Consider the following 12,153-nt stretch of genomic DNA (forward strand, 5'->3'; position numbering starts at 1 on the left):
TGTCTTCATTCTACAGAGACTACAAAAGCTTCTCTCATAAATGCTTCAAAATTAGATCACATGCCTTTTTGAACAGAGTGATTTGTCTTTATTTGTGAGCCAGACAGATGAAAGCCATCTCTCTCTCTCTCTCTCTCTCGCTCTCTCTCTCTGTATTTAGGTGAGGGTTGACATTTCTCTCTATGGCAGGATGAGTCAGGGACTGCTCAACTGAGGTGTAACGCTGAAAAGTCAGGATATCATGACTGCCTACAGTGAGGTCCCATTGGCCGCTGTGAGTCTTTCCCTGCTGTCCAGCTGTTGGTTAAAGATTGACTCATCAGAATAGCCTAATCATCCTGGGCTTGCAGCATCAATCACATGAGTGTGTGTAACAGGCTATATGCTCCTCTACTCAAACATAATCTCAAACAACCACACACACACACACACACACACAGAGCCATGGACCAGTCCTGGCCCTGACAACACCACAGACGTCACATGGGCACTTGGTGACTCAGCATGGCTTCAGAAGACAACAAGGTCATCAGTTTTCCTCCTATTCAGACACGGCAGTGATGTATTGTGTATCACAAAATTGGCCGATGCGCCCCGGAATTGCTCTGAAATAGGAATTGTTGCACTGCAGGACAGACAATTTATCACTGCCGCTGTCTGACGTCTCCCAGGCTCATCCACCAACGGATCCCTCCCACACGGCGACTCGGAACTAGACCACTCATTGTGCCCGTGTGAGACGGCTGCATTCTCTCCATCTATTGAGTAGCTGATGGGTCATTCGGTGACAAATCAGATAAGGCTGTTGCTGCACCATCTCAGACTTTGTTCAAACATTGTCTATGTCATGAATGGTTCCCCAAAACCAAGGACTGAATATTTGGGTAGTTGTGGGTATAAGAAAGAAGTATGATACCCTCGATATCACAAGGGTTATGCTTTGTTCCAAATCTAGGACCTTATATAAAAGCAGAGGGCACGCAAACTATTAATGATCCAGTCATACTGAGAATAGGTTTGTCTTCCATCCTACACACTTTGGGCAGGCTAGGCATATTACTTTTAAAGATTGTAATGCCCAAACATGACTCTCAACATTTCAGAGTGTGAAAATCAGGGCTAAGAAAAAATGAAAACATTGGAAATGAACAAAAACATGTAACAGGTCTTCTCTCTTAAAACGAATGTGTCAAACAACACAAACTGTGTTGTTTCTATCTGGACATAGGGATGTGTTAAAAACAATAAAAGTTGTTCTGAGATGGTGCAGTAACCATTTCCCAGGATTCTGTCTGATTTGACACGGAATGTGAAAGCTTACACAGCCCAGAACACACACAATCATCCACAGTTTTGGACTGCTCATTATAAACCATTCACCCTTTCATTCAAATAATCCATTATAATCTAATGTTTGCTATTATATTTGTAGTGATTCACATTGGTTCACACAGACAAATTAATTAAGGGAGGATACATTCTTTTAGAAGAAGGGCATCACACACACACACACACACACACACACACACACACAAACACAAACCACAGTGCTTACCTCCCAAATTAACTAGATGCTGTCACCTCTCTTCTTGACCAGCAGGGGGAGTCCTGGGTCCCCCTGTTGAGGCCTGCGAGCGGTCACCTCCACAGGGGCCTTCTGGCCCCGGGCCTCAAGCAGGTCCTGGAAGCGCTCCGCATAGCCCCTTTTCTCCACCTGACTCCTTCACATGAGACAACATGGTGGTAGCCATCCAATCAGATAAGACTCTATTGTACACACCACAGGCATACACGTCAACTCAAATGGACAGAGGACGAATTAATTGATGGTGATCATGATACCACAGGTGAATGAAGACCCAGTCAGGCCAATGGAAGGAAGAATCAGGAACAGAGGGGTGTTTTTTACAGTGGTGCCAATCAAGGGAGAGACAGCATGACTTTGCATAGAGATCCACCAGCTAACTACACAAGGAAGTAGTTAAAGTTTAAGTATCCTTCCAGATTGACAAGAGATGGCATTAGTCATGCCATTTTGCATGGACCACACTGACTCATAGCCTGATTACTGCCAACCTGGCAATCCAAAGCAGATAGGGGATGCCGATGCGCCAATGCAGAACAGCAAAAAACATAATATTCCCTCTTATCTCTAAACACAGGGACAGGACAGGAACAGATAAAAATAACAACAGTCATCTCATTCTGTATGTGGAAGAACATATAACAGAAACACCAGGACATAAACTACTCATAAATTTCAATTCCAATATTATGGAACTGCTATACATACAGTACATGCTATACATACATAAAGTACATACACACATATACATGTGTGTGTGTGTGTGTATATGTGTGTGTGTGTGTGTGTGTGTGTGTGTGTGTGTGTGTGTGTGTGTGAGTGTGTGTGTGAGTGTGTGTGTGCATGTGCGTGTGCGTGTGCGTATGTGTGTGTGTGTGTGTGTGTGTGTGTGTGTGTGTGTCTGTGTGTGTCTGTGTCTGTGCTCTGTCAGGGTTACTGAACCTTACGGAAGTAAATAAATGAGAGTGTGCTAATTTTCTGCTTAAACACACTGAAGGCCTGAGCTCTTGAGTTCTGTGGGGAGCTTGTTGGAAGCTAAACCAGGAGTTGGGTTACACATAAATCCTGCTTTTCTGGGGCACCCACCAGCTATCTGAATAAAAAAGATAAAGGCTATTTTTACACAAAACTGACCCCAAAGCCCTTGAATGATATCACTGTGTCCATGTCCGTGTGTGAGTGTGTGTGTGTGTGCGTGTGTGTGTGTGTGTGTGTGTGTGTGTGTGTGTGTGTGTGTGTGTGTGTGTGTGTGTGTGTGTGTGTGTGTGTGTCTGTGTCTGTGTCTGTGTCTGCTAGTGTGTCTGTGTCTGCATCTGTGTCTGTCTGTGAGTGTGTGTCTGTATTTTTGTCTGTGTGTCTGTCTGTATATTATCTGTCTGTGTGTTTGTCTGTATATCGTATCTGCCTTCTTGCTCAGGGCAGTTTGACTCCCCACCTCCCCGACCCTCACCTCCTCCTCTGTGGGGGACGGGCCCCAGACACGAGCTCCTCTCCTGGGGGCTCCAGCCCTGGCTGGCTGCCTCCCTCCACAGCTCTGGCAGCGTCACCATACTGGATCAGAGGGAGCTTCTGCTCAAATGTTTTGAGTGGAAAAACACACAGTAACAAATTATAACAACTGTTATTATTTTCACTTGCACTGATGTATATTTTTGGTAACATGAAATTAGATACCTAACACATATGCAGTGTTTACATTTAGGGAGAAGCTACTGTAATGATAATAGCAAAGCCAGCACTGTGCAAATGTTTACCTGTGGATTTAAGTAGTGGGATCCATAGCTGTCCTCGTGTAATGCCAATCTCTCCAACAGTTCAGGACAGCCTTGGCCCTGCAAAGCAGAGGAAAATTACAAGCTCTTCCTGGGAATTGCACCGTTGCAAGACTTGCTGGTTCATTATCCAGTAGGTCATGTCTGTTTTATTAGAAGAATGCCATTTTAATTGACTGTGGTATTCAAAGTAAGATTTCCCCTGCATTTCAAATACAGATCAAAGTCAGAGAGACTTTGTAGAGGCAATTGACAAGCAGTTGTTTTGAATTGCACTGTTGCAAAACTTGCTGCTTCATTATCTGTCAGGTCATCTCTGTTTTATATGAAGGATGACATCTTAATTGACTGTGGTATCCAAATGAAGATTTGCTCTGCGTTTGAATTACAGATAAAAGTGAGAGGGACTTTATAGGTCGGAGCTTTATTGTCCTTGTTAAAGTTACCTGCTGGTGAGCTTCCACTGAGCAGGTGCAACAGTAGGTTATGGGATAAGGTGCCTGGGAAGGAGACTGTTCCTGAAAGACACGTCAGGACTTGACTGGCAAAACACCACAGACACATCAACACAACACGCTTACATACAGAAAACATACCAGTTACAGCAGGCTGTAGCAGTAGACGTGCCAACAGTCTCACAGTTCAGAAACTTCTATTCGTGTTCTATTCACGGTAGATGTTCCATCCTCAGTGGCTACTTTGACTGTGACAGCACAGACTGGGTTCTGGCTCAAACATGCGTCAGAAGGTTCTCATCAGTTCCTGCTACCCTGATGTGCTCAAGGCCATAATAGACCTGCTACTGTACCTGTCTCTCCCAGGAGGAGTGTGAGTGCAGGGGACAGAGGGGGGGTCTTACGGGTGGGGGGTGTTGCTGTGGCAGGGCGGGGTTCTGGACCCACTGAGGGCTGCTGCCACTGCTGGCCTCGTCGTCCAGAGAAATGCCCGAGTAGCTGCTGTTAGAGTGGGGGGAGCTGCAGATCACCCTGTGGGGGCGGAGAAGGGCGATTTAATGGGGATCAAGGCCGCTGTTTTAGCATATGATCTCTCTCTTCCCTACTGTACTATTTATTATCTCTCTCTCTCTCTCTCTCTCTCTCTCTCTCTCTCTCTCTCTCTCTCTCTCTCTCTCTCTATTTCTCTCTCTCTCTCTCTCTAATAACTGCACACACACACCATATACACCACATGTACATATAAACATGCAGACAGACTGATAGATAGCAAGTCAAATAACTCATTTCATTTCATGCTCATTAGACAGCATAACCAGTAACAAGCCATGACTCTCAAGTATTGTTTACCTCTCCAGATCCCTGAGTTTGCGAAGAAGCCTGACATTCTCCTGTGACAAGCACTCCCTCTTCTGGTCGGAGGACTGCTGTTTGTCCAGAAGTAATCTCTTATCTTTCCTGAGGAAGAAAGCCAAACTAACATTTCAAATATTTACTTTACATTTTCTTCAGACTTCCCCCGAAGTCATGGCTCCAGAGCATGCAATGCTTATTCACGAGCGGGAGGGAGGAGCAGATTTGCAGTTTGATAGATACATCAGAATCCAATCATCGTTAACAGTCCATTCAGTATGATTGGATAGTGTTATTCCTGGATTGTTCGTTCTAGAGGCCACTAAAACTTTTCATTTTTGTATTTGAGTATTTCAAGCAATATGTTAAAAAATCCTCCAGAGAGCATGCTCCAAACATCTCCTACCCCACTTTTATTCATTCATCCATTTAAAGGCCATCCTGAAACACAACACAGATTATGAATAGAGATGAATAAATGCTTCTTGATACTCCACATTCCACAGTTCTTTTCTGAGTTTTTGTAGATTAATTTTTTTGTATTTTGTTTTTCGCTAACCTAATGTTATACACTTTCTATTATCTTTCTGTACTGTTGGACTACAGGAAGAATAGCTGGGACTTAAGCTAATTGGGGATCCTATAAACAGTAAACAATAGGCAAATCAAACAGATCCAAACATTGATGTATGACTGGAACAGAGTGGATCACAGGAGTAATATTCCCTCCATACTCACTGCAGTTTATCAATCTCACGCTTGAGGTCCTGCAGGAGGCTCATGAGGCCCGCGTCAGAGCCAGTGGAGTCAGACCTCTCAACATAATATATGGGCTCAGCAGCGCCATCTACGGTGGAGGAGGATCAATGTCAGAGCATCAGGAACTAGATGAATTAGTCACGAGCTAAGGCTGATAATCCACACTGTAAAACTACTTAAGTTGATGAACTGAAATATATCTTGGCAGATTGTCTGGGAACCGTTACGCCTTGCCATACTTTATTCAGAAGGCAAGAATGATGGTGTGGTACTCATAAAGTCAAACTCAAGGTCTGCACAAATGACAGAACGTAAATAAGAGATTGATTATTTAAAAGAAACGTCAGAAGGTTGAGAGAGAAGCGAGACAGATACCAGTGCTTCCTGTGTAGCTGCCACTAGCTCCAGATTCGAACTCCTCTTGGGATTTTGGAAGATGTTGCCGCAGTGTCATATTCTCTTCCCTCAAAATACGAATCTCTTTCTGTAGACTAGCAAGGATTTGTTCACGAAGATTCTTTAGGGGGAAAAAAGAGATGACAGCACATGATGTCTAGATAAATTGATAAACAAAACAATGGGTGCAATGGGAAAAGATGGTGAGTAACAAATGGTGCGTTTACTCTGTCTGTGTTTATAAGAGAGAGGTAAGAGAGAGGTGAGCAGAGAAGGACAGAGACAGAGAGAGATGGAAACACAGAAATAGCCAACAGCAAACATATATTTCCTCTTGCTTACACTTTTGGCCACTGGCTTGTTTTTAATCCTCTTGGCTTTGCTGGAGTACCGCAATGTGTTCATGGTTTCTTGGAGGTTGTCAGCCGTTGGAGACACACATGCAATCTGTTATACCAATCAATCAATCAATATATATGGTATACACACACACACACACACACACACACACACACATATATATATACACACAAACACACACACGCACACACACACACACACACACACACACACACACACACACACACACACACACACACACACACAGCAGTGGGGTAATCGAGAGAATTTCTAGTCGGCCTGTATCATTCGTATTGATCTTAGCGCCTCACTCTCACATCCTGCGGCCCCTCCCTACAGCCCTGGTAATAACGTGGTAACAGCTATGATGACCTGACATGCAGGTATGAGATGTCTATCAGATAGGTGCAGACTTTCCGCCCTAAAATAGGAATTAGGCCAGGTTGGGTCACACTCCCATCAATTCCTGCAAGATACTTAATGAATGTGTACATCCTGTACATACGTACATATAGTTCATACATAAAACACCTGTTATACCACTGCTTGGTCAAATTTCCTATTGTGATGCGCTGTTTGGAACGTGCATTATTTTTCTATATACCGCACGGCTATGAAGTAGTTCCCTACTTTTGGGCTTATTACACTTGAATATTAATTCGCCAATGTCAATGTAACGGTAAAAACAACAACGTTGTATCTAAGACAGCGGCAATATAAACTAAAGTGATAGTAGCAGTGGTATAAGCGGGATAATCAACTCCGCACCGTGCGTTTATAGGAAAATAATGCACTTATCGAAGTATATACTCCATTTGTAAAGGCTTGAATATACCATGAGAGTGATGCCGTCTCCACCCAGTGAATCAGACAGGAGCATGGTCAGCTTGCTGTCCCTGTATGGGATGTGGCCAGTCCTCTTTTTGGGGTCCACCAGCGCTGTGATGCACTTGCCTAGGATACAAAACAAATCACTAACAAACATCTTGCAGGCTCCTGTTTGTTTGACTGAACCTGAACACAACCCTGAAAAACCATTGCATAAAAAAAAAACAGAATTCTTTACCGTCTACAAGGATCCAAGAGCCTTTTCACGTCCCAGTAGTAATGTTGTACAAGTTATATAAATACGAAGACAAATAATCCTACTGTGATCATCTTTCCTGACCTCAGTTGATATGTAGGCCTAAATGTCTGTCTGTGTGAGTCTGACCCACCCAAGGTGAGGAGGCTGCGGTTGATGTTCCCCGTCTCCTCCAGCAGCTTCTCCGTGGTGTCTCCGTCTTTGACCCTCTCGCTCCCCGCCAGATCCACAATGCACAGCTTCCCCTGAGTCACCACGACCGGCTCTGCCCCAGTCTGGGTGGGTGGTCAGCGAGAAAGAAACAAACTTGAGAAAATATTATTCAGGGGCGTGTCTAAAAATGTTGATGGGAGGCAGGGTTCATACACATTTCCACCAGAGAATTTCCATGACTTTTCCATGACTTTTCCATGACTTTTCCATGATTTTTTCACAAATTTCCATGACCTTATATTTCTCAAAACCTCACATCAACTAGTGCTACATTAATAATAGATATGACGCGTGAGATAACGGGATGGTATACCTAGAAGGAATGCTCTCAAAACGTAAACGTGGGGTGTTTTTTGTTTTCCAAAACCTTTCCAGGCCTGGAAATTGGCATTTTCAAATTCCATAACTTTTCCAGGTTTTCAAAAACGTATGAACCCTGGGGAGGGCCAGCCAGGGGCACCACGGACTCAGAGAACGGTGATGCGTAAACAAGAACAGTGATCCTTTAAAGTTGTGTGCATAAACAAAAACAGTGATCCTTTAAAAGTTGTGCGTATAAACATAAATTGTAACCCTTTCAAGCTGTGTGCATCAACAAAAACAATAACCCTTTAAAGTTGTCGGTATAAATATAAATAGTAACCCTTTAAAGTTGTGCGTGTAAAACAAAACATTAACCCTTTAACATTGTGTGCATACACAAAAACAGTACTCCTTTAAAGTTGTGTGTATATATAAGCGGTAATCCTTTAAAGCTGTGTAGCTGGGTGTGTATCTGAACAACATGAGTGTGGAGGCAGTTACCAATGTGTGCTTGATGTATAGAGTCAGAATGGAATGGCTGCGGCTGGAATGCTCATTCTGGGTTTGCGACGACGTCTGTCTGTTCTGCATTCCTGAACCAAAAAGAAAGGGTTGAGAGAATATTTAACATATTTGATAGCTATCATCATCTTAAAAACGTAAAAAATAAACCTTTGACATACTGTAGCAACATGTAACATTTGCCCATGTGACATTTATTCCTGTCATTAAAAGTTCATGCCCAAACCATACTGTTACAGTAACCTCTACCTTTCACCTACATTCCTTTATCTTGACTGAGGCCTTCACCTCTAGTTCACCTATGCCGTTATATACTGTACATACCTCTCTCCAAGAGAGTCATGAAGCTCTCCAGGTTGCAGAACTCAACCACAGACAGGTTCTCCACATAGAACCCAGAGGTGGTACTGCCTCGGACAGCGAGAGAATAGGTCAGCCAAGGGTTAAGCAGATCTCTAACCTGGAAAACGATACAAAGACCTGTTTGACTTTTTCATATTAAAATAATATATATAATATAATAGTACTGCTACTATGTTGTTGTTTTTTATTTTCAATAACTCTGTGAAGAGGAGTTTTCTTACATTTACTGGTATTTAGTGTTTGTTACTTGTGATCAGCTTACAGCAGTTTACTACTATACACTACATGCTTTGTATTATAAATCATTATGTACGTACACACGCACATACATTAAAGTGTCATTGCAGGAATGCTTATTGGCCAGTAATGCATGAATACACTCTGATTACCTCCGCCAAGGAGGTTGTGATTCCATCGGGGTTTATTTGTTTGTCTTTCTGTCTGTCTGTCTGTCTGTCTGTCTGTCTGTCTGTCTGTCTGTCTGTCTGTTTGTCTGTTTGTTCGGTTGCTAAATGATTCAAAAGGCTAAGGATGGATTTCAATGAAATTTCCAGGGAAGGTCTGAAATGACCCAAGGAAGAAACGATAACATTTTGGGAGTGATTCATATCACCATCTGGATCCAGGAGGCGGTTATGTTTTTGCTTGGTGGAGGTGTGTGCTCTCTGAGTACTTTTCTAGTTGTTTGGGGAGAAGGGTCCTTCACCTGTTCATTATAGATCTCGGAGTAGGAGGCACACAGCTGGAACGCCTCATCAGAGCGCTGCTCTCGCTCCAGAAGATAAGCCACGGACCTCTGCATCAGGCCCTCCAGGTCACTCTCCTGACTGTCCTCTGAGAACTGCACAAAACCCACAAAACAGCTAAAGCTTACCTTACACTGACAAGATTTGGGAAAGATTCTTGAAAGATTGTAGTCTTTTGAGTAAAGCTTGAATGAGGGGCATTAGTTTAAAAACTACAGTCCTCCTACAGTTTCCCAACTCTTGTCTGTGTACGGTAGGCTTAAGGCTTGCCTGTTCTCAGCAGAGCACACACCATATATGCACATGACAAGGCAATGGCAGATGCATGCATGGGCCAATGTCACATGATCGCTTCAAATTAGATTTCCTTGTTTGCTTGTGATCTAATGAGCGAGGTTAAAAATACCCTCACCAGGGAATGTGGACCAGTGATGGTGTAGGTCTTCCCGGAGCCTGTTTGGCCAAAGGCAAACACAGTACAGCTGTACCTGTAAAGTCCAAACAGCTACAGTTGGCCATTTTTTAAGGTAAAGACTAAAGCACATACAATTGAACACACATACACACACACACACACACACACACACACACACCGATAAACATACTGTCTTGGAGTCTAGTGTGCAATATTCAGTTTACATTACAGTCCAGTAGATCACAGATCACCAGTCTAAATCTTCCAAGATGAGTTAATAATAATAATAATAATAATAATAATAATAATACATTTATTTATAATGCATTTTACATTAACTCAATGATCTCAAAGTGCTAAAGAGTTGTTTCTAATGGTTCTGTCTGTTGACACACAACACTCTCATCACTCTCACCCCTCAATTGCCATGTCAATCAGCTTCCTCATTCCCGTGGTCTCAAATATCTCCTGCTGGGAGCTTTCTGGCCGGAAGACCATGTTGAATGAGAATTCTCTCTCCACAAGGCCTTCCTGACTAACCTATGAAATGTAAACAACATGCAATTCATTGCCACTGCCACTGGGAAAATTCAAGCAAATAACACACGCGTTGGCAATGTGCCGCTTGTGTAGAAGTGAACACTGCAGTTCACAGATAACCATGCCAGCCTTACCAATACACTGTGCTTATCGGAACAGAAGACAATGCTTTCCTCACTCCTCTCCTGTTCATCTTCACTGAGTGGTCTCACCCTGCAAACAAAAATGTACAGCTGAGATTCATGAGCTTACAGCAATGGATGAAACTGCTCTCAAAGTTGTGCTTTCGTACCTTACTGCCACAATGACCTTTGACTCCATTTCTGCTTTTCCCAAATGGACATCTGACAGAGATTGGTGAAAAGAGTATAGACATAGTGTTGTTAATCAAATACATACAGAGAGAAATGGCCAACTTTGTTGATTTATTTTTTTTAGTATCTAATTGACCTCAGACAGTAACAAGACAACGTCAGCACAACTGTTAACAAATAACAAAAAGGCAAGTTCTATTTCTTACCACACAATGTCTGTCATTGCATGAGTAAAACAGGAGTTAGTCCTGAACTCATAGCCCCCTCACTGTGGCAGGCTGCCAGTCCAGTCCACTGTTCTGTCTGGCCACGGCACAGACTGCCTCTGTGACCTCACAAACAGTAGAACACCAGAAAGGAAGGAGTTGGAGATTTTATTAAGAAAATAATGTGTGTGTGTGTGTGTGTGTGTGTGTGTGTGTGTGTGTGTGTGTGTGTGTGTGTGTGTGTGTGTGTGTGTGTGTGTGTGTATTATCTGCTTTGTTAAGCCCCAAATGTTTTCTTTGTGTCATGCGGAGATGCCTGTGTTGTTTGATACTGATGCCACCCGACCTGATATTGTTGTCATTGATGAGCAATGAGAGTGTATTCATATTGGAAGTAGGATGTTGTTTTGACCCATGTCTCGAGGAGGCCTATTCAACAAAGTTTGTGAAATACCAGCCTCTTGTACAGCAGATCTGTAGTTTTGGTTATAAATGCCAATATGTTGTGCTCATATTTGGAAGTTTGGGCCATGTACATAGGCTTGTCACCAGAGGACTCAGGATGGTGGGATTTACAAAAGTGAAAGCAAAACAACTCTCTAAATACTGTTCAATCTCTTCCATTATTGAAAGTCGCCACATTTGGAGAAGGAGGTTGTGTATACCCTTAACATTGCTGTACTGAGCTTGGTTGTTGTCAGCAGGATCACATGACTGAATCTTGTCTGAGCAATTATTGCATCTGTCAAATTTGTATCCTTACATGATATTTATTCTTAACTGTGGATACAAATAAAGAAGTAAACTGTTTGTGTGTGTGTGTGTGTGTGTGTGTGTGTGTGTGTGTGTGTGTGTGTGTGTGTGTGTGTGTGTGTGTGTGTGTGTGTGTGTGCGTCAGCGTGCGTGCATGCTCCTGCTGCGTGTAATATGACAGAAATACTGTATGTCATCCCATTCAGGCCACAGAGTTCCTGGAAAGAACAAAATCTGTTTTACTTCAGTTTTTACAACCTTGTTTAAAGGCCTACAGTATATTGGCAAAGCTTGTGACAGCTCATAAGATAAGAGAAAGTCTGTGTTGCTATGGTTGACGTCTATTCTTGCACAAGCATGCTTGCAGTGGCCACTGTCATTGGTTGATAAGCAACAGGTATTTGCTGATGAGAAGGCATGCACTAAGTAACTAGCACAAATGATACCAGATACATACACAAAGAAGAAAGGCTACAAACTGATGCCACCTACTGACAAAGTAGGCTATGTTCACT

General features: G+C 42.9%; 1 protein-coding gene across 1 annotated transcript; it reads right to left on the reverse strand.

The window, feature by feature from the left end:
* Positions 1 to 78: 78 nt before the first annotated feature.
* On the reverse strand, positions 79 to 10,972 carry LOC134080495 (kinesin-like protein KIF12). Its single transcript, XM_062536975.1, has 20 exons — positions 10,886 to 10,972; positions 10,658 to 10,709; positions 10,500 to 10,578; positions 10,241 to 10,365; positions 9,823 to 9,898; positions 9,371 to 9,505; positions 8,626 to 8,761; positions 8,281 to 8,372; positions 7,397 to 7,538; positions 7,015 to 7,133; positions 6,162 to 6,266; positions 5,799 to 5,940; positions 5,403 to 5,511; positions 4,662 to 4,769; positions 4,217 to 4,343; positions 3,804 to 3,875; positions 3,340 to 3,417; positions 3,036 to 3,154; positions 1,556 to 1,721; positions 79 to 297 (listed from the first exon to the last, which is right to left on the reverse strand). The coding sequence occupies exons 2-19, from the start codon at positions 10,684 to 10,686 to the stop codon at positions 1,568 to 1,570; spliced, it is 1,947 nt and encodes a 648-aa protein (XP_062392959.1). The 5' UTR covers positions 10,687 to 10,709; positions 10,886 to 10,972; the 3' UTR covers positions 79 to 297; positions 1,556 to 1,567.
* Between the last annotated feature and the right edge of the window lie 1,181 nt (positions 10,973 to 12,153).

Source organism: Sardina pilchardus, chromosome 5 (genome assembly GCF_963854185.1).
Source record: "Sardina pilchardus chromosome 5, fSarPil1.1, whole genome shotgun sequence".
Lineage (NCBI taxonomy): Eukaryota > Metazoa > Chordata > Actinopteri > Clupeiformes > Clupeidae > Sardina > Sardina pilchardus.

Excerpts from the sequence above, each read along its gene's own strand:
- LOC134080495 (XM_062536975.1), bottom strand. The coding sequence starts at position 10,686 with ATGGAGTCAAAGGTCATTGTGGCAGTAAG. Across the intron at positions 8,762-9,370 it reads CCGAGATCTATAATGAACAG|GTTAGAGATCTGCTTAACCC; the intron begins GTGAAGGACCCT and ends ATCGTTTTCCAG. Across the intron at positions 8,373-8,625 it reads CATGACTCTCTTGGAGAGAG|GAATGCAGAACAGACAGACG; the intron begins GTATGTACAGTA and ends TTTTTGGTTCAG.